The 20,525-nt window shown below is 47.5% G+C and overlaps 1 protein-coding gene across 1 annotated transcript in view; it reads left to right on the top strand.

Annotated features, from left to right (window-relative positions):
* The window catches only part of LOC120936236 (aminopeptidase NAALADL1-like), a 103,322-nt gene that overhangs the window by 8,854 nt on the left and 73,943 nt on the right, over nt 1–20,525 (top strand). The window contains exons 3-4 of the mRNA XM_040348438.1: nt 17,527–17,648; nt 18,847–18,966. Coding sequence (XP_040204372.1) covers nt 17,527–17,648; nt 18,847–18,966 — 242 coding nt within the window. The remainder of the gene's footprint in view (nt 1–17,526; nt 17,649–18,846; nt 18,967–20,525) is intronic.

Below are 20,525 nucleotides of genomic sequence, written 5' to 3'. Positions count from 1 at the left end.
ACCTTTATGGGATGTATTCACACCTGTTTCGTGATGTGCAAGGTGTTCTTCCTCAATGATGCAGAGATCGTTACTCTGCATCAATGCATTGTGAGTGAAGAGAAGTGTTGGGAATGGGCCATGACAGAGTGCCATGGGCGCAGAGCCCAAATGCCCTTCACTTATAGTATGTCCTCAGTCTTCTAGGTAGAATGATGCTGAGCATCATACCACCTAGAAGACTGAGGACATCTTGGGCCTGATTTACTAAGCTATGTGCGCTGCGCTGGTTCATGCATTAATTAGTACTCCGGGTGGAGGCTTAATCAGGCGCATGAACCAGCGTAGCAGCCGGCGCATTGAAACTAATATGTAAAGCCGCGCCGAACTCCCTATAGAAGTCTATGGGAGAAATCAAAAGTGTTCATTTTAAAGGCTAATCTGCAAGTTTAGTCCTAAAAAGTGTTTGGGGACCTCAGTCCTGCCCCAGGGAACATGTATCAATGCTTTTTTTATTTTTTAAAACGGCCGTTTTTTCGGGAGCAGTGAAATTAATAATTCTTAAAGTGAAACAATAAAAGTGAAATATTCCTTTAAATTTCGTACCTAGGGGGGGTGTAATGTCAGCATGTGAAATAGCGCATTTTTCCCGCACTTAGAACTCCCCCTGCACAAAGTGACATTCTGAAGGAAAAAAGTCATTTAAAATTTCACACGCGGCTATAATGAATTGTCGGCTCTGACAATTCTAAAGGGATTCATTCATAAAACAAACAAAAAAATGTGTAGGGGTTCCCCCAAATTAAATTACCAGGCCCTTCAGGTCTGGAATGGATATTAAGGGGAACCCCGCCGTAAAAACCCAAAAAAAAAAAGACGTGCGGTTCCCGGCAAATATCCATTCCAGACCCTTCAGGTCTGGTGTGGATTTTAAGGGGAACTCCACCCCAAATTGAAAAAAAAAATGGCGTGGAGTCCCCCTAAAAATCCACACCAGACCCTTATCCGAGCACGTTGACCTGGCCGGCCGCAGAAAAGAGGGGGGGACAGAGTGCGGCCCCCCCCCCTCTCCTGAACCGCACCAGGCCACATGCCCTCAACATGGGGAGGATGTCCCCATGTTGATGGGGACAAGGGTCTCATCCCCACAACCCTTGCCCGGTGGTTGTGGGGGTATGCGGGCGGGAGGTTTATCAGAATCTGGAAGACCCCTTTAACAAAGGGGACCCCCAGATCCTGACCCCCCCCCTGTGTGAAATGGTAATGGGGTACATTGTACCTCTACCATTTCACCCCAAAAAAAATGTCAAAGTGATAAAAATGACAGTAGCCGGTTTTTGACAAATCTTTTAATAAAATCTTCTTTTCTTCTTTCCTTCGGGGTTCTTCCGCTGCTTCTTTCTTCTCGTCCACATCTTGCCCGACGTCTTCTTCTATCTTCTCCGTCCGTCCTTCCGCCTTCTGGTCCCGCATCTTGCCCGTTGTCTTCTCCGTCCGCCTCCTCGTCCGCATCTTGGGTCTTCTGCGGTCTTCTTCTCGGTCCGCCGCCTTCTCGTCCCCTGCGTTTGAATTGTAATTGGCCGCCGTTTTCCCGCTCCTGGGACCCGCCCCCCTCTGACGCCACAAGTAAACTCCTTAGAAGGTCATGTGCGTCAGAGGGGGGCGGGGTCGCAGAGCGTCACACAGCGGGGGAATTCAATTTCAATCGCGCCGCCCGGAGAAGAAGTTCACGCCGTGTCACACTCATGTGACCCCGCCCCCCTCTGACGCCACAAGTAAACTCCTTAGAAGGTCATGTGCGTCAGAGGGGGGCGGGGTCACATGAGTGTGACACGGCGGGAACTTCTTCTCCGGGCGGCGCGATTGAAATTGAATTCCCCCGCTGTGTGACGCTCTGCGACCCCGCCCCCCTCTGACGCACATGACCTTCTAAGGAGTTTACTTGTGGCGTCAGAGGGGGGCGGGTCCCAGGAGCGGGAAAACGGCGGCCAATTACAATTCAAACGCAGGGGACGAGAAGGCGGCGGACCGAGAAGAAGACCGCAGAAGACCCAAGATGCGGACGAGGAGGCGGACGGAGAAGACAACGGGCAAGATGCGGGACCAGAAGGCGGAAGGACGGACGGAGAAGATAGAAGAAGACGTCGGGCAAGATGTGGACGAGAAGAAAGAAGCAGCGGAAGAACCCCGAAGGAAAGAAGAAAAGAAGATTTTATTAAAAAATTTGTCAAAAACCGGCTACTGTCATTTTTATCACTTTGACATTTTTTTTGGGGTGAAATGGTAGAGGTACAATGTACCCCATTACCATTTCACACAGGGGGGGGGTCAGGATCTGGGGGTCCCCTTTGTTAAAGGGGTCTTCCAGATTCTGATAAACCTCCCGCCCGCAGACCCCCACAACCACCGGGCAAGGGTTGTGGGGATGAGACCCTTGTCCCCATCAACATGGGGACATCCTCCCCATGTTGAGGGCATGTGGCCTGGTGCGGTTCAGGAGAGGGGGGGGGCCGCACTCTGTCCCCCCCTCTTTTCTGCGGCCGGCCAGGTCAACGTGCTCGGATAAGGGTCTGGTGTGGATTTTTAGGGGGACTCCACGCCATTTTTTTTTTCAATTTGGGGTGGAGTTCCCCTTAAAATCCACACCAGACCTGAAGGGTCTGGAATGGATATTTGCCGGGAACCGCACGTCTTTTTTTTTTGGGGTTTTTACGGCGGGGTTCCCCTTAATATCCTTCCAGACCTGAAGGGCCTGGTAATTTAATTTGGAGGGACCCCCTTTTTTTTTTTTTTTTTTTTAATGAGCAATGACTCTATTCTTTATAGCCATGAGTACTTTAACCACTTGCCCACCGGGTTAATTCTGGCACTTCTCTCCTTCATGTGAAAATCACAATTTTTTGGCTAGAAAATTAATCAGAACCCCCAAACATTATATATTTTTTTTTAGCAGACATCCTAGGGAATAAAATGGCAGTCATTGCAATACTTTTTGTCACACCGTATTTGCGCAGCGGTCTTACAAGCGCACTTTTTTTGGATAAAAATCACTTTTTTGAATTAAAAAATAAGACAACAATACATTTTGCCCAATTTTTTTCTATATTGTGAAAGATAATGTTACGCCGAGTAAAATGATACCCAACATGTCACGCTTAAAAATTGCGCCCGCTCGTGGCATGGCGTCAAACTTTTACCCTTTAAAAAACTCGATAGGCGACGTTTAAAAAATTCTACAGGTTGCATTTTTTGAGTTGCAGAGTAGGTCTAGGGCTAGAATTATTGCTCTCACTCTAACGATCGCGGCGATACCTCACTTGTGTGGTTTGAATACTGTTTTCATATGCGGGCGCTACTCGCGTATGCGTTTGCTTCTGTGCGCGAGCTCGTCGCGACGGGGCGCTTTAAATTTTTTTTTTGGGGTTTTCTTATTTATTTTTATTTAGTTTTATAATGTTTTACACTGAAATAAAAAAATAAAAAAAAAATGATCAGTTTTCTTCCTATTACAAGGAATGTAAACATCCCTTGTAATAGGACTAGTGTGTGACAGGTCCTCTTTATGGAGAGAGGCGGGGTCAATAAGGCTGGAAAGCATGGTATTGCAAAAAAAAAAAAAAGATCTCATGCTTTCAGCTGCAATCATGTTCGTTCACCACAGTGGTGTAGTGTATAGCACTTTGACCTAGCAGCAAAAGAGTCGTTGGTTCGAATCCCGCCCGTGACAGCATCTGCATGGAGTTTGCATGTTCTCCCTGTGCCTGCGTGGGTTTCCTCCCACAATATAAAAACACGCTGTAAATCGGTTCCGGTCTAAATAAGCCCTAATATGCAGTAGTATATTAAGGTTTGGTTCTGCCCTAGGCCTGACTACATATCTGCACCTCCTAATAGAAAAATGACCCACCCCTTCCTGTCAAGGTCACACCCTGTTTTTGTATAACCCCGCCCAGTAATTTTCAGGGGACCCACACACTAGTTCTGGGGGGGCACTGGATTCCCTTAACCACTTCCATACCAGGCACTTACGCACCTTCCCGCCCAAGCCAATTTTCAGCTTTCAACACTGTCGCACTTTGAATGGCAATTGCACGGTCATACAACACTGTACCCAAACAAAATTGGCGTCCTTTTTTCCCCACAAATAGAGCTTTCTTTTGTTGTTATTTGATCACCTCTGCGTTTTTTTTTTGCGCAACAACTAAAAAAAGACTGCAAATTTTGAAACAAAAAAACCTTTTTCTTTTTTTAGGTTAATTTTTTTGTAAATAAGTTTTTCTCTTTCAATTACGGGCACTGATATGGCGGCACTGATGGGCCCCGATGAGATGGCACTGATGGACATCGATGAGGTAGTACTGACGGCACAGATGAGGTGGCATTGATTGGCGGCGCTGCTATGCGGCACTGATGGGCACTCATAGGCGGCACTGATGGGCACTCATGGGCGGCACAGATGGGCGGCACTTATGGGTGGCACTGATGGATACTTATGGGCGGCACTTATGGGTGGCACTGATGGATACTTATGGGTGGCACAGGTGGGCACTGTGCATGGATGGGCACTGTGGGGTGGCACTGATTTTCCCAGTCAGTGCCCATTTGTGGGCACTGATTGGCATCTTTTTTCTTATTTTTTAATGCTTTTTGTTTTTTTGTTCTATATTTTTTTTGTTTTTGCACACCCTGGTGGTCCAGGGTGGGCATCCCTGGTAGTCCAGTGTGGTGATCCGAGGGGGGGCTGCGCTGATAAACAATCAGCGCGAACGCCCCCTGTCAGGAGAGCCGCCGATCGGCTCTCCTATACTCGCGTCTGTAAGACGCGAGTGAGGAAGAGCCATCGATGGCTCTTCCTGTTTACATCGTGATCAGCCGTGATTGGACACGGCTGATCACGTGGTAAAGAGTCTCCGTCTCCGTGAGAGACTCTTTACCGAGATCGGAGATGCAGGGTGTCAGACTGACACCCCGCATCACCGATCGCCGCGCTGCGTGCCCCCACAGGCGCGTGCGGCATGAAATCCTGCAGGACGTCCTGTCAGGATTGTGTAACCACTTCCCGGACGTAAATCGGCCATAGGCTGGGCGGGAAGTGGTTAATTTGCATAGTTTTTCTCTCACTTCCTGTTTGGCTATGGGGCAGGAAGTGAAGGCAAATCTCCCCAATTGGACACAGATAATACAAAATAAACTGACAGGGCCTATAACCCTCCCTCACTCTATCCAAAATGAAAGAAAATAAAACTTGTTGATTATAGTTCTTGTCAGGGGCGGACTGACCATTGAGTCACTCGGGCACTGCCCGAGGGCCCCATGCCACTAGGGGGCCCCATCCGGGTTGCCAGGCTCAGTAAAACCAGGGACAGTATGTAAAAATCTGTGTTTTTTTTAGATCTGTCCCTGATATGTCCGAAAATGACATGCTTTTAATGTGAATATCCCAAGATTTTAGCTGCCCGCCTCTGCACTACCTCCTGGCGTGGTGGTCATCTGTAAGCCCAGGGGCCCCATAATCTTCTATTGCCCAGGGGCCCCATGAGTTGTCAGTCCGCCCCTGGTTCTAGTTTAAGCACAAATTTCATAGAGTTTTATTGAGAGCCCTAAGAAAATATAACCATGCCAATAGGCCAGGATAGAGCGTTGCTAATATGTAGGAATGTGTGTGTTAGAGCACCCCACCCAATGTTAACTAAAAAATTATTAATTTGCAAATAAGTATTATCTGCTCATTTTTTTGGGGATGTCTGCACCCCTGATAGTGACAACATTTGTGAGGTGTCTTCACCCTTTCTAATTCATTCACTTCCTGTCACATAGCCAAACAGGAAGTGAGGGTAAAACCTTACTAATATATTTTCTTGGGGACACAGAGATCAATCTAAATAGTTTCCCATTATGTAAATTGCACTCTAGCATTTTGCTGTGTACACCCCAAATTATTAGGGATCTTGGACTTTGGGGTCCATTTACTAAAGGCAAATCCACTCCTACAAGTGCAAAGCAAGGAAGAAAACAAAACAACTTTGCTTCTACAGGATTGGATGTTAAAACCATCAGTGCTTCCTCTCTGATTTTCAGCAACTATGCTTGTACTGCAGAGTGGCTTTGCCTTTACTAAACCCCAAACTAAATAATCATTTGGGGCAGGGATCCTCAAACTACGGCCCTCCAGCTGTTGTAGAACTACACATCCCATGAGGCCTTGTAATGCACTGACATTCACAGACATGACTAGGCATGATGGGAATTGTAGTTCCTGAACAACTGGAGGGCCGTAGTTTGAAGACCCATGATTTGGGGTGTACACAGCAGTGCTGGAGTGCAATTTGCTTAATGGGGACACTAGTTAGATTGACCGGTGTCCCCAAGAAATGACACTGGTAGGGTTTTAACCTCACTTCCTGTTCAGCTGTGTGACAGGAAGTGAAGCCAATTTTAAGAAAAGGGACACAAAGCTCAACACAAAAATAAAAAAACACAAAGCAGGGGTTCTAACACTCACTTGGCTTCCCTCAAACACCCACAATTTGAATAGGATTGCCTTGCGCTAGATTTAAGCACAGTGCTGTAAATCAGCACGTCAAGCCTGTCCACCAATAGCAAACCCCCCCCCCCCACAGGCCATGTTTGCAGGTTTTCCTTCATCTTGCACATGTGCTTTAAAATAGTCTGGACAGCAATTCTTGATAAGAGAAATCCCCAAAACATGTCCTGTCGGGGGTACTTGAGGGCTGAGGACCACTGCAGAATAAATAAAATACTTACCAGTTTTTGTCTTTAAAGTCAGGGAGAATAAACATGGCAAACATTTCATGATTACACACCAGGAAAGAAGCTTAGACAAAAATCACACATAATTTGTTAGGCCCAAACCTAGTTCAGCTGCAGCTGTCAACATATGTAGCATGAAAAAGTAACAAAAGACAAACTTAACAATTTTAAAGTAATTTTTATTGGTCAACAAAACAAGGAAAGCAAAAAAAGACAAACAAACAAAAATACATTTCAAAATTCTAATTAACCATAGCTTTACACATTTTTCAGAAAATAAGGCCACATAGACAAATACATCAAAGTGAACATCATTTAAAAATAAACCAAAACCATTGGCAAAATAAAACAAAACCCATGCAACAAACCACATTTGTGTTTAGCAACAGCATTTCTGCCAGCCTGCCCCTTCTGAGGGCAGCTGAGGACTGATCGATCCAAGCTTTTTATAACAGTGCTAGTAATGAAGCAATTGAAATCACATGACCAAATTGCAGTCTCTAGTTTGGGTGAGCTTGTAATTGGGCACACCTGCAATTAACCCAAACCACGCTCTATGAGCATCCAATGAGTGTTTTTCACCTTTTAAAAAGAAAGGATATTTTTTTTCTAAGTGTTTGAGCATGCTCAGTTCATCACACATGTAGGAACCAAGCTGCAATGGAATGAGAGCTTTTTTTTTTTGGTTTCCCCTGATCTGATGCTTTCCAGCCTGAAGGGGAGGTGTTAAAGACAGAAGTAAACACGCACATTTAATAATCTATTTGTGTGAAAAAAAAGGTTGCCAATTTTGTTTGGGAGCCACGTCGCACGACTGCGCAATTGTCAGTTAAAGCGACGCCGCGCCGAATCACAAAAACTTGCCCGGTCATTGACCAGAAATATGGTCCGGGCTCAAGTGGTTAAAAATTAACAAAACACAAAAGTGAGCCCAATTTTTGGGGATAATGTGAAAGATGATGTTACACTGAGTAAATAGATACCTTACATGTCACGCTTTACTATTGGAAACACTCCTGCAATGGGGCCAAAATGAATTCCGTGAATATCCCCATAGGTGACCTTTTTCTTTTTTTTCCAGGTTACCAGTTTATAGTTACAAAGAAGGTCTAGTGGTAAAAGTATTGCTCTCGCTCTAACGCACGCGTCAATACCTCACATGTGTGGTTTGAACGATGTTTATATATGTGGGCGGGACTTGCGTAAGTCCCGCCCACATATGTAAAAATTATTTTTACTTTTTGCTATAATAAATATCCCCAAAAATATATATTCAAAAAACTAAAAAAACCCTCAGTTTAGGCCGATACGTATTCTACATCTTTTTGGTTCCAAAAAATCGCAAATAGCGTTTAGTGTTTGGTTTTTGCAAAAGTTATAGCGTCTACAAATTTTTTTTTGTTGTTGTTTTAACTAGTTATTGGGGCGATCAGCGATTTTTATCGGTACTGCGACATTATGGCGGACACATCGAACAGTTTTTTGGAACCATTGGCATTTTTCTAGCGATCAGTGCTGTAAAAAATGCATTGCTTACTCAAAAAATGCCACTGGCAGGGAAGGGGTTAACACTAGGTGCGAGGGAGGGGTTAAATATGTTCCCTGGGTGTGTTCTAACTGTAGGGGGGGGGGGGGACTGACATGTGTAAATGACAGATCGCTGTTCATGAAGGGGAACTCCAGACCCCCGGAAAAAAAATAAGGTGGGTTCCCTCCAGGTGCATACCAGGCTCTTAGGCTTGGTCTGGAACATAAGGGGTTAAACCCGCGCAAAAAAAATAGCGTGGGGTCCCCCCCAAGATCCAAACCAAGCCATTATCCCAGGCACGCAGTCTGGTCAGACAGGAATGGGGGTGGGGACGAGCGAGCGCCCCCCTCCCTCCTGAGCCATACCAGACCACATGCCCTCAACATGGGGGAGTGTGTGCTGTGGGGGCACTGCCCCCCCAACCCAAAGCACTCTTGTCCCCATGTCGATAGGGACAAGAGCCTCTTCCCGACAACCCTGGCCGTTGGTTGTCGGGGTATGCGGGCGGAGGGCTTATCAGAATCTGAGAGACCCCTTTAATAAAGGGGTCCCCAGATTCCGGCCCCCCCACCCTATGTGAATGAGTATGGGGGTACATTGTACCCCTACCCATTCACCTGGGGAAAAAAATGGAAAAAAATAATACACCACACATGAATAAATTAATTTATTAGTCAGCCGGGGGTCTTCTGCCGGGGCCCCCCACCACCACCCCATTAGGCCCCGGGCTTCGCCATCTTCTGCCGGAACCCCCTTCACCAGTGAGGCTCCTGCCTTTGGGGGAGGGTCCCGGGCTACTACGACGGTTTCTGCGGGGGGGGGGGGTGCACTGGCACCCCACCCCCGTCTTCAGCGACGTAATTCACCGGGACCCCCTTCACCAGGGAGGCTCCTGCCTTTGGGGGAGGGTCCCGGGCTTCCACGACGGTTTCTGCGGGGGGGGGTGCACTGGCACCCCACCCCCGCCTTCAGCGACGTAATTCACCGGGACCCCCTTCACCAGGGAGGCTCCTGCCTTTGGGGGAGGGTCCCGGGCTTCCACGACGGTTTCTGCGGGGGGGGTGCACTGGCACCCCACCCCCGTCTTCAGCGACGTAATTCACCGGGACCCCCTTCACCAGGGAGGCTCCTGCCTTTGGGGGAGGGTCCCGGGCTTCCACGACGGTTTCTGCGGGGGGGGGTGCACTGGCACCCCACCCCCGTCTTCAGCGACGTAATTCACCGGGACCCCCTTCACCAGGGAGGCTCCTGCCTTTGGGGGAGGGTCCCGGGCTTCCACGACGGTTTCTGCGGGGGGGGGGTGCACTGGCACCCCACCCCCGTCTTCAGCGACGTAATTCACCGGGACCCCCTTCACCAGGGAGGCTCCTGCCTTTGGGGGAGGGTCCCGGGCTTCCACGACGGTTTCTGCGGGGGGGGGTGCACTGGCACCCCACCCCCGTCTTCAGCGACGTAATTCACCGGGACCCCCTTCACCAGGGAGGCTCCTGCCTTTGGGGGAGGGTCCCGGGCTTCCACGACGGTTTCTGCGGGGGGGGGTGCACTGGCACCCCACCCCCGTCTTCAGCGACGTAATTCACCGGGACCCCCTTCACCAGGGAGGCTCCTGCCTTTGGGGGAGGGTCCCGGGCTTGTACGGTGTCTTCCGCCGGAGGGCGCCACTCTCCGGGCTTCTGCGATGCCTTCCGCTTCTGCCTGTCTCCTCCGCGGAGCACAGGGCTTGTCTCCGCTGTCTTCTCCCTTCTCTTCCATTCGATGTTGACACGACGAGGTCCGGCGCTGGAATGCCGTCTGAGCAGTGGGCATGGACTTATATAGGGCAATGCCACCATGTGACCTCAACCCATGTGACATCACATTCCCATCATGCCCAGGGAATGTGATGTCACATGGGTTGAGGTCACATGGTGGCATTGCCCTATATAAGTCCATGCCCGCCGCTGACACGGCATGTCAGCGCGGAACCTCGTCGTGTCAACATCCAATGGAAGAGAAGGGAGAGGACAGCGCAGACAAGCCCTGTGCTCCCGGAGGAGACAGGCAGAAGAAGGAAGAGAGAAGAAAGAAGACGGAAGAAAGCCCTGGCTCCGCGGGGGAGCCAGGCAGAAGAGGGAGCAGAGAAAAGACCTGGGAGTTGGCGCACCCCCGGCAGAAGACCAGGAAGACCGGAACCCTGGCGGAAGGCACCGGAAAGACCGGGGGATAGGCGCCATCCCCCGGCAGAAGACCCCGAAGTCCGGATGCCCCTCCCTAATGAAAAAGAGCTTAAATGGGGTGGGGGCATCCGGCGGAAGGCTCCGGAGAGGACCGAGGGATGGCGCCCTCCCCCGGCAGAAATCACCGAAGCCCAGGGTCCCGGCAGAAGATCGGGAGAGAAGAAACCCCCCCTTCTAAGAGAGCTAAAGAAGAAAGGGGGGGCTCCGGAGCTGATTAATAAAATATTTTATTGTGTGTGGTGTTTTATTTTACTTTACATTTCCCCCATGTGAATGGGTAGAGGTACGATGTACCCCATACTCATTCACATAGGGTGGGGGTCCGGCATCTGGGGGCCCCCTTATTAAAGGGAGCTCGCAGATTCCGATTAGCCCCGCCCGCATACCCCGACAACCAATGGCAAGGGTTGTCGGGAAGAGGCTCTTGTCCCTATCGACATGGGGGCAAGAGTGCTGTGGGGTGGGGGGGCAGTGCCCCCCTCCCCCACAGCACACACTCCCCCATGTTGAGGGCATGCGGTCTGGTACGGCTCAGGAGGGGGGGGGGCGCTCGCTCGTCCCCGCCCCCATTCCTGTCCGGGCCAGACTGCATGCTTGGGATGAGGGCTTGGTTTGGATCTGGGGGGGACCCCCGCGCCGAATCGGCGCGGGTTTAACCCCTCACGTTCCGGACCAAGCCTAAGAGCCTAATGTAGCCCTGGAGGGGGACCCGCGCCGATTTCAAGTTTGAAATTTGGCGCGGAGTTCCCCTTCAGGGCTGAAAACAGCTCGGAGATTCCCGTGCGCCGCGTCACGCAGCGCATTCACGGGTACGCCGCTTGGTATTTACCAAGATTTTCACGGCGTACTGACAAGGCGCACGGGAATCCCTGACTTTTCTCTCTGCGCATGCCCAGTATGCAAATGAACCTCCCGAGGTTCAGGCGCACTGTGCAAGCGTACGGGGATCTGTTTTCAAAAAACACTTTCCCTTTCAATTCGGCCCGCCAAACAATTCAAAACACATGTCACTTCACTTCCCCTGCATCCCCCCACCTCCCCCCCTAATAAACTCCCGCCCAAACCCCCGCAATTTACAGTTTAATGTGCCGTGCGCCAGGTCTGTACTGGTGCACAATGCACCCTCTCCTGGGCGCACGGAGCACATTAGTAACTAGGGAAATACACTGCACTAGCAGCGTATTTCTTTAGTAAATGGCAAAACGGCTGCTACTCCTGCTTTTACTCCATGAGTCATGGAGTAAAGGCTTGGTAAATCAGCCCCCTTGTGTCAGAGAAAAGGTACTACAATACACAATGCTTAAAGTGGATGTAAACCCAATCTCATCCTTTCTAAACTACTGCCATAGTGCTGATCTATAAGGATAGAGATGCCTCCTGCATGGATCCTTACCTGTCAAATGTCTCCCCTCTGTCTGTTATAAGAACTGAAAAACTGCAGATTCTGTGGGTGGATCTGTTGTCTGGAGCTCGGTGGGTGGAGTCGTGATGTCAGTAGACTCCCGCCCACCTCTACACACCCCTCGTCAACATGCATTTTCTCCTGTTTATTCCTTATACTAAATTCTGCTATGATCACTAACATCCAGTCAAAATCCAGAAAAGTAACCACATGACTTCAGACAAGGAGTGGGGGTGGGAATTAAAAAATAATGCCTGTCTCAGGCTAGTGCATGAGATATGTAAATAACCTATCATTTACAGCAAGGGGGAGGAACGGACAAAAGTTTTCTCCTGTTTGTCCGTTTATTTCACTGAAAAAAGAAAAGAGGATTGCTCAGAGCTGGATTAACTCTTTGTGGCAAGACTGGGCACAGATGATAGGAAATCCTATACTCTACATTGTGATAGCAATAAAAAATAATAAATGTGGGTTTACATCCACTTTAACCGCTTAAGGACCAGCCGCCGTCATTATACGGCGGCAGGTTGGCTCTATGGGCGAATCGTCATAGGTTTACGTTGGCCCCTTTGAAAGCAATAGAGGGAGCGACGCTGGAGCTGATGTCGCCGGCCACCCGTGATCACTCCACAGAAAGCCAGAATGGGGATCTGTCAATTTAAACAAATTGATCTCCATTCTGATTCGGGGAGGAGAGACAGATCTGCTGTTCCTAGTGATTAGGAACAGCGATCTCTCTCCTCCTCCAGTCAGTCCCCTCCCCCCACAGTTAGAAACACCTCCCAGGGAACACAGTTAACCCCTTGATTGCCCCCTAGTGTTAACCCCTTTCCTGCCAGTGACATTTACACTGATCTGATCGCTGTATAAATGTCAATGGTCCCAAAAACGTATCAAAAGTGTCCGATCTGTCCGCCACAATGTCACAGTCCCACGGAAAAATTGCAGATCGCCGCCAATACTAGTATAAAATACAATAATAATAATGCCATAAATCTTGTAACAGACCTATGTATTCTGCCTGGACATTTATAATCTTCATGCAGGGAGGACTACAAGGAACTGCATGGCTTGTCACAATTGGATGTACCACATTGTATTCTGAGCTCAAAGGGTTAATTGGACAAGGGTCTCTTTCACTGCTGAATGATAATGTTCCCTTTGCATAGCTAATGAACTCTCTTTTGTGTAGGTAACAGCCTCCTGTGAGGTGTATGCTGATGGGGATTATGTGTGAGTGATAATTGTTTTAAAGGTTAATTGAATTCTATTGTCTGATCAAGCTAAGTTTAGGAGCCAAAACGTTTAGCGACTGATTGGCTCAAGGGAATGTCATTATTTCAAAGTATGTGTATTGAAGCCCCCCCTGGGTGGGGGGGGGAGTGTCATTTGTTTCTGTACAGTTTGTAACCAGATATAAGGAGGTAAAATGTGGCATTAAAAGTCAGTCCTGCTTGACTCTGCAAACGTAGCCCGTCTCGTTTCTTGAAAGGGCGTTCGATGGGATATACCGGCGGTACTTGCATATCGCAGCTTGCCAGGGAAAAGGACGTCTCCAACGGCTGAGACCCTCTCACTAGCCTGGGTAGCCGTTACATTGGTTGGCAGCACTGGGATGGTCCTTTTATCCAAAGAGCAAGTGCTGAATGGAGTCGCAGTACGCCAGGCTGAAAAGATCCACACTAAAAGATCTATTGGAGAGTCGTGGTAGGAGCGCCAGCAACAGACCACGGAGGGAGCTGATAGCTGACCTGCTGGAGCTGGACGAAATGGATGGATCCATGGAAGGAACGGAGTCCCTTGCACCGGTCAGCGAGGAAGATGTAATTACTGGGATTGTACAGCGGAGATTATCCTTGTATCCAGAAACGTCCGTGGAACTAATCAACCAGCTGTTCCGGGAAGCAAGGGAAGAGATACAAACGAAGAAGGGACAAGAACTGGAACTGGTAAAAGCGAGACAGCCCATTACACATGCAGCTCCTACTCCCCCACCCGTGGCTACAGGAAAGAAAATACCGTTCACGGCATTTAAAGCTATTGTAGAAAGTGAGGAGGAAATCGATGGATATTTGGCGGATTTTGATAGGCAGTGCTCACTACACCAGGTACCACCAGACCAATGGGTCACTATTTTGTCGGGGAAATTGTCGGGCAAAGCCAATGAAGCCTTTCGGGCTCTCGCTCCAGAGGATATTTTACAATATCAGCAAGTTAAAAAGGCGCTGCTAACCCGATATGCCGTAACGCCAGAAGCCTACCGCCGGCGCTTCCGGGAGTCCAAGAAGATGGCTGTGGACTCCCACATGGAATGGACCAACCAGTTACAAAGGGTGGCATCCCTTTGGGTCCAAGGGTGCAAGGCCAACACCGGGGAGGAAGTATTGCAGCTGTTCCTAATGGAACATTTCTTCCAAGACCTGGCCGCAGACATACAAGACTGGGTACGAGACCGCCGTCCCGCTAACTTAAACGAGGCGGCTCGGCTAGCAGATGAGTACGCGGAGACAAGGAAAGTAAGCCAGGGTACTATGCGGCTGGCTCAGAAGGTAGAACCGCGTACTCCAACTGTCACCCCACGCCCAGAGTTTCGGGCTCCAGTCCCACCACGTCCTCAGGGGCCTAGCAACTACCCCCGGGATTCGCCTAGGGTGACGTGCCATCACTGCAGCGACACGGGACATATTGCTCGTTATTGCCCTCTGAGAGCTACAAATAACAACTGGAGACGCACAACACCCAACACAGAGGTCACTCCATCACGTCCCTCTGCGGCCCACTGCCTGGAGACCGAGGGGGGCCCTGAGGAATGTCTGGGAATTTGGTATGAGGCAGACCCAATACAAGCTGCCTCTCCGGATAACCGTCAGCATCACCGTCAGGAGGTACGAGTGAATGGACAAGTAGCACAAGGCCTAAGAGATTCCGGGACTACTATCACTCTGATTCAAAAACATCTGATAAAGCCAGAGAACGTGTCCACTCGCACAGTTGCCTTCCGGGTCGCAGGGGGTGCTGTATTTCGCGTACCCACCGCCCGGGTGCACTTAGACTGGGGAGCCGGGTCAGGAAAGACCAGAGTTGGTATCATGGATAACCTACCTGCCGAGGTGGTGCTGGGCAACGACATTGGCCCTCTGACTTCGGCTTATTTACCTACACCTGCTGCTGCTTGTCCCGTGACCACCCGCATTGCTGGAATCAACCCGCTTGCTGCTGAGAACCGGGTAAGACTACCTTCCCCGACATGTACTGTAGATCCGGCACAATATCACAGTCTAAAATGGGAATGTGACAAGTTGGCCAGTGAGAAATCAGAGATGCAACGACACTATGTCATGTATTATGAGATGTCACGTGGCTTGAACATTGAAATGCACAAACAGGCGGAAATTGTCAAAAGATTAAATGGGATTTGCATCCAGGTGGTGCCGTATCTGTCCCAAGAGCATCAGCAACAGGTTTTGGGAGCCATTGAGAGAGCAAAGCAAGTGACTGTTCCAGAACTGAATTCTATTATTCACCCTCACCATCAGCTACCGACCTGGTAAGTCAATGGGAAGGCCGACGGACTGTCCAGGCAAACGAAAAGGATCAATCCGGGTCTGCCGGAGTGTTCCACAAAAGGGGAGTAGTGTAACAGACCTATGTATTCTGCCTGGACATTTATAATCTTCATGCAGGGAGGACTACAAGGAACTGCATGGCTTGTCACAATTGGATGTACCACATTGTATTCTGAGCTCAAAGGGTTAATTGGACAAGGGTCTCTTTCACTGCTGAATGATAATGTTCCCTTTGCATAGCTAATGAACTCTCTTTTGTGTAGGTAACAGCCTCCTGTGAGGTGTATGCTGATGGGGATTATGTGTGAGTGATAATTGTTTTAAAGGTTAATTGAATTCTATTGTCTGATCAAGCTAAGTTTAGGAGCCAAAACGTCTAGCGACTGATTGGCTCAAGGGAATGTCATTATTTCAAAGTATGTGTATTGAAGCCCCCCCTGGGTGGGGGGGGGTGTCATTTGTTTCTGTACAGTTTGTAACCAGATATAAGGAGGTAAAATGTGGCATTAAAAGTCAGTCCTGCTTGACTCTGCAAACGTAGCCCGTCTCGTTTCTTGAAAGGGCGTTCGATGGGATATACCGGCGGTACTTGCATATCGCAGCTTACCAGGGAAAAGGACGTCTCCAACGGCTGAGACCCTCTTACTAGCCCGGGTAGCCGTTACAAATCTATTCCCTATTTTGTAGATGTTATAACTTTTGTGCAAACCAATCAATTGTGAATTTTTGGACCAAAAATATGTAGAAGTATACCAAAACTGATGAAGAAATTCGTTTTTTTTTTTACATTTTTGTTGGGGGATATTTATTATAGCAAAAAGTAAGGAATATAGTTATTTTTAAAAACAATGGTCGCTCTTTTTTTGTTTATAGCCCAAAAAATGAAAAACGCAGAGGTGATCAAATACCACCAAAAGAAAGCTCTATTTGTGGGGAAAAAAGGACGTCAATTTTGTTTAGGTGCAACGTCGCATTGTGATGGATGTGAAAATAAAATGAATATTTTATTATATTCTTTTTATTATTAGAATCACTTAAAAGTTGCTTTCCTTATTTTCTTATATATTGTTTTGTATTCCTTTATTTCTTGATCGATATATGGTATAATACATATGTATGTGAGTGTATTAGAAAATTATTTTCCTTGATAAGATTTGTCAGATATGTTTTTTTAAGTATATTTCAACTTGGATGGATATACAAAAGGGATACAGGAGAGTTCGGCTTCCATTTTCTCCTTCTGCTTCTCATCTTTCAAATGTGTGCTCCAGACCCTCCTTTCTACTGCATTCTAAAGTGGAATTCAACCTCCCCCTCTTCCTGTCTTCATCTGACCAGAAGATTTCTTCCAAATAAGGACTTCCATTTCTTGCCCTTTGCTCCTGGACTTTGGAATGTGTGTGCCATGGGCTACAGACGTCACAAGGGGGAGGGTGATTGAGTGGATTAGGGGGTGTGTCTGTATAATGTGAACCAATCAACTGTATGCCTTGTGATTTCATGTGGCTAATAAAACTAAAGTGAGGAGGACTTCCTTTTCCTGTTGGGACTGAGCTGAGAAAAGGTGAGTATGTGAATCTTTTTGCCTGGTCCACATATTTCACCATATTAATTTGAATCAAACGGCAGAATGGAGTTAGCCCTGAGGTTGTATCAGGGGTCAAGCATTATCAGCATGACTGTGCATGACTATGTGCAGCACAGTGATTATATCTCTGATACTTTTAGAAGGTGAAAACTGGGTTTGCTAAATGAAATGATATCCTTTGTGACTAAGTAATTTCCCTTTAAATGAAAGTTCAGCTGTACCTAGGTGCATGTGCAGGCACAGGTAACCCCAAAAATGGTTTACATGAATTCAAGTGCCCACAGGTAAACTTTAGAAATTAGTCAACCCAAAAACAATAACCTCCATTTTTGGATGATGCTGGAGAGTTCCGCAAATTATTATCTATCTCGTTCGGGTATTAGAAAGATTTTGGTAGAGCACCCCTTTTCTTTCTATTATTTCTGGCCTGATTAGGGCCTCAACTTCTAAATGAAACCCTGCCATGTTGTTCACAGTGACCCCGGATGGTAGCAGCCAGTTTACTGCTAATCATACAGAGGAACAGCTCACAGAAGACCAGAAGCATCCAACCATTCTTCAGCCATTTCTTGCTTATGCTCCCAATGGATCTGTCAAGGTAATGAGACTTATTTATTGATCAATGCTATGAATATAATGTATGAAACCCTAGGAGCACCATAGCTCTAGCACTGATGCTGCAGCTGTTCCAAGTTTGCTCTAAAACAGAGAACTGAGCAATCACATGATTGCTGATCACTCAGCTCCCTGTCTGCTGGGAGAGGAGAGCTGCGACTGTAAGTCATTGCTCTCTGCTCTGCTCCTCAAGCACTCACTGGAGCTTTCGAGCAGGGGAGGAGGAGAGCACAACTGGCTCTGGCTCTCAGAGGAGCCTCACTGAAAGGTGAAGCCAGCTGTCAAACAGGTAGCTGGGTGTATTTAGACAATATTGTCAGGATCCTTCCAGAGCTTGGAGCAGCTCTGCCATATCAGCTGACTCTGGGTGACAGGAGAGCAAAAGTAAGTACAACCCTGTGACTCACAAGAGAAGCATGGCTAAAAAAATATTTGGCCATACTTCCCTTTTAATGTAGAGGGAACGATGCACATCACCAATACTTCATATGTGGATAACGGCTACACTCCTTTTCACAGACTTCTATTGCAGGGAGGGGGTGTATCCAATCAGGTCCATTACTAAGTACTGATTACTGTAGTGCACTGGGTCCAACTTTGCTTCCTATTGTACTGCACAGTCATATTCAGACACTGCATACCTGCTGTAACAGGAAAGTGAAGGTAATACTGTAGGAGAGTGCCCATGTACTCACCATGCTCAGATGCAGGCACAGGTCACTTTGACTACATTTTTGCACCCAGGGAGAATAAATTCCTCTGCTTCCCTTTCTTCATCAGCTCAGAACGACACACCTGATAAGGCAGATGTAGCCAGAGATCTGCAGCCTGGGTGGAGGCCCTTCACTCTCAGAACGGGTGTGCAGCATTTTCAGAGGACCCAGCTGCTGTGAGCCAATTGCTATGAGAGTACTTCAGATTTAGTGGGGTACCCATCCTGTGTTATTCAGCCTGGAATCCTTCCAGCTGTTCATTTATGTTACTGGGGCTTCCCTGGACTTCACTGGGTGGGATGCTGTCTATGAGAATAACCACACATATACCAAAATAACCAATAAGATTTAGACAATTTTTATTTGCAGTATAGAAAATATGAAACAAGATACCCTATAGCTCCTATGTTTTTATTTATCTGCATCATTATATCACAGTGTATACTTTCTTCCGTCTCTCTTCTATAGGGGAAATTGGTTTTTGCCAATGAAGGGAAAGTAAGTGATTACCAGTACCTGGCTAACCATATAAACCTAAATGGCACCATTGCTATTGTGCGCTATGGAGGAACAGGAAGAGTGAACAAGGTGGGGTATTTCCTAAATTAAATTATAATTTACAATACAAAAAAAAGAGTAGACCTATGCAAATGTAAGAAATGTGTACAGTTACTTTATTTAAATTTTTTTAATAAAAAATCCTGAGAATTAGGGAGGCAAGCTAGGGGTAGTGAATTTTTTGAACCTTTCACCAAGGGATTTAAAAATCGGGGTTGGTTACGCTGTAGTCCCAGGTGATGTGCTCACAACTTCCCTGGATTCCACTGTAAAGCCCCATACACATGGCCGGGATTTCCGACGGGAAAACTGCGATGAGAGCTTTTGGCCAGGAATCCCGACCGTGTATATGTTCCATTGCAGTTTTTCCAATGGGAAACTGAGAATTGGCTCTCTTTTTTCCCCGTCGGGATTCCCGACTGACTTTTTCCTGTCGGAAAACCCGGCCGTGTGTATGGGGCATAAGCCATTGTTGTCAAGGATCAAAGTCTCAGCTGGAGCCTGAGTTTCTAAATTGAAGAAGCTTATTTGGAATTTTTTTTAACAACCATATGTCACTTGATCGACTATTTGCCATACTGCTCTACATTAGGGTGACCAGACATCCCCAGTTTCCGGGGTCAGTCCCCGGATTGAGTAAACTGTCCCCGGACCAAGTCTGCCCCCAGTTTTGTCCCCGGATTGGATTTGAACAGGGGCTGGGGTAATTTCAAAGACAGTCAGTGCAGAATAAAAAAAAAAAATCTGAATTACACACCCCGGCTCCGCCGCTCCTACTAGCTTAGGGGGTGTATTTTTTTTCCATTATCTGTGTCCCTTTCTGTTGATCATGTGCTGGTCGGAGCGGAGGGAATATTTCTTCAGTTTCGGGTGCATGCCCATTCAGCTACGCTCGCATGTTCTTCTGCCTTGGCTCAAGTCGCGGCCAGCCTCCTGCCTGCTTGTCGGAGTGAACTTCCTCCGCTCCCCACCCAGTAGTAGCTGGGGCCCGGAGAGTAAGACGTGACAGGCTGTGAGGCAGAGAGTCGCTGATTGCCGCCATTACTAGACATGTGCAATTTTTTAAGTTACGAATACGTTTTCCGTAAATTTTCGTTATTTTAGTTGATTCGTTAACATACGTATGAACGAACGGTTTAGCGCAATTAATAACGAATAACGATATTTTCAAAATAACGAATATGAAAAACAACGAAAATACGAAAGAAGAAAGAAAGAAAAAACATAGAAACAACGAAAATACCGAACCCAAAAAAAAAAAATTATTACGAAAAACAAAATGAACGAAAATGCAAACTTACTAATATTCGAAGACCGAAAAGAAAACAACCAAAATGCTGAACAAAGAATAAAAAACGTAAATCAAAACGAAAAATAAATTATGAATCTTCGGAAAACGGAAATGAAAATAACGAAAATACGAAATAATGTAAATGAGCTTTCGTTAGTACTGAAATATTTCTGGACAATGACCAATAGCCACTGAGCGCTGTCCCTTTCCCCTGAAGAGGTTTGTTCCTTCCCCCAATGAGCTTCTTTCTCATTACCTCCTGGCTCATTGTGTCTTTTTCTGTGTTAGACTGCAGTGC

This window comes from Rana temporaria, chromosome 4 (assembly GCF_905171775.1).
Source record: "Rana temporaria chromosome 4, aRanTem1.1, whole genome shotgun sequence".
Taxonomy (NCBI): domain Eukaryota; kingdom Metazoa; phylum Chordata; class Amphibia; order Anura; family Ranidae; genus Rana; species Rana temporaria.
The sequence above is the reverse complement of the archived record's forward strand: the minus strand, read 5'-3'. Positions and strand labels throughout refer to the sequence as shown.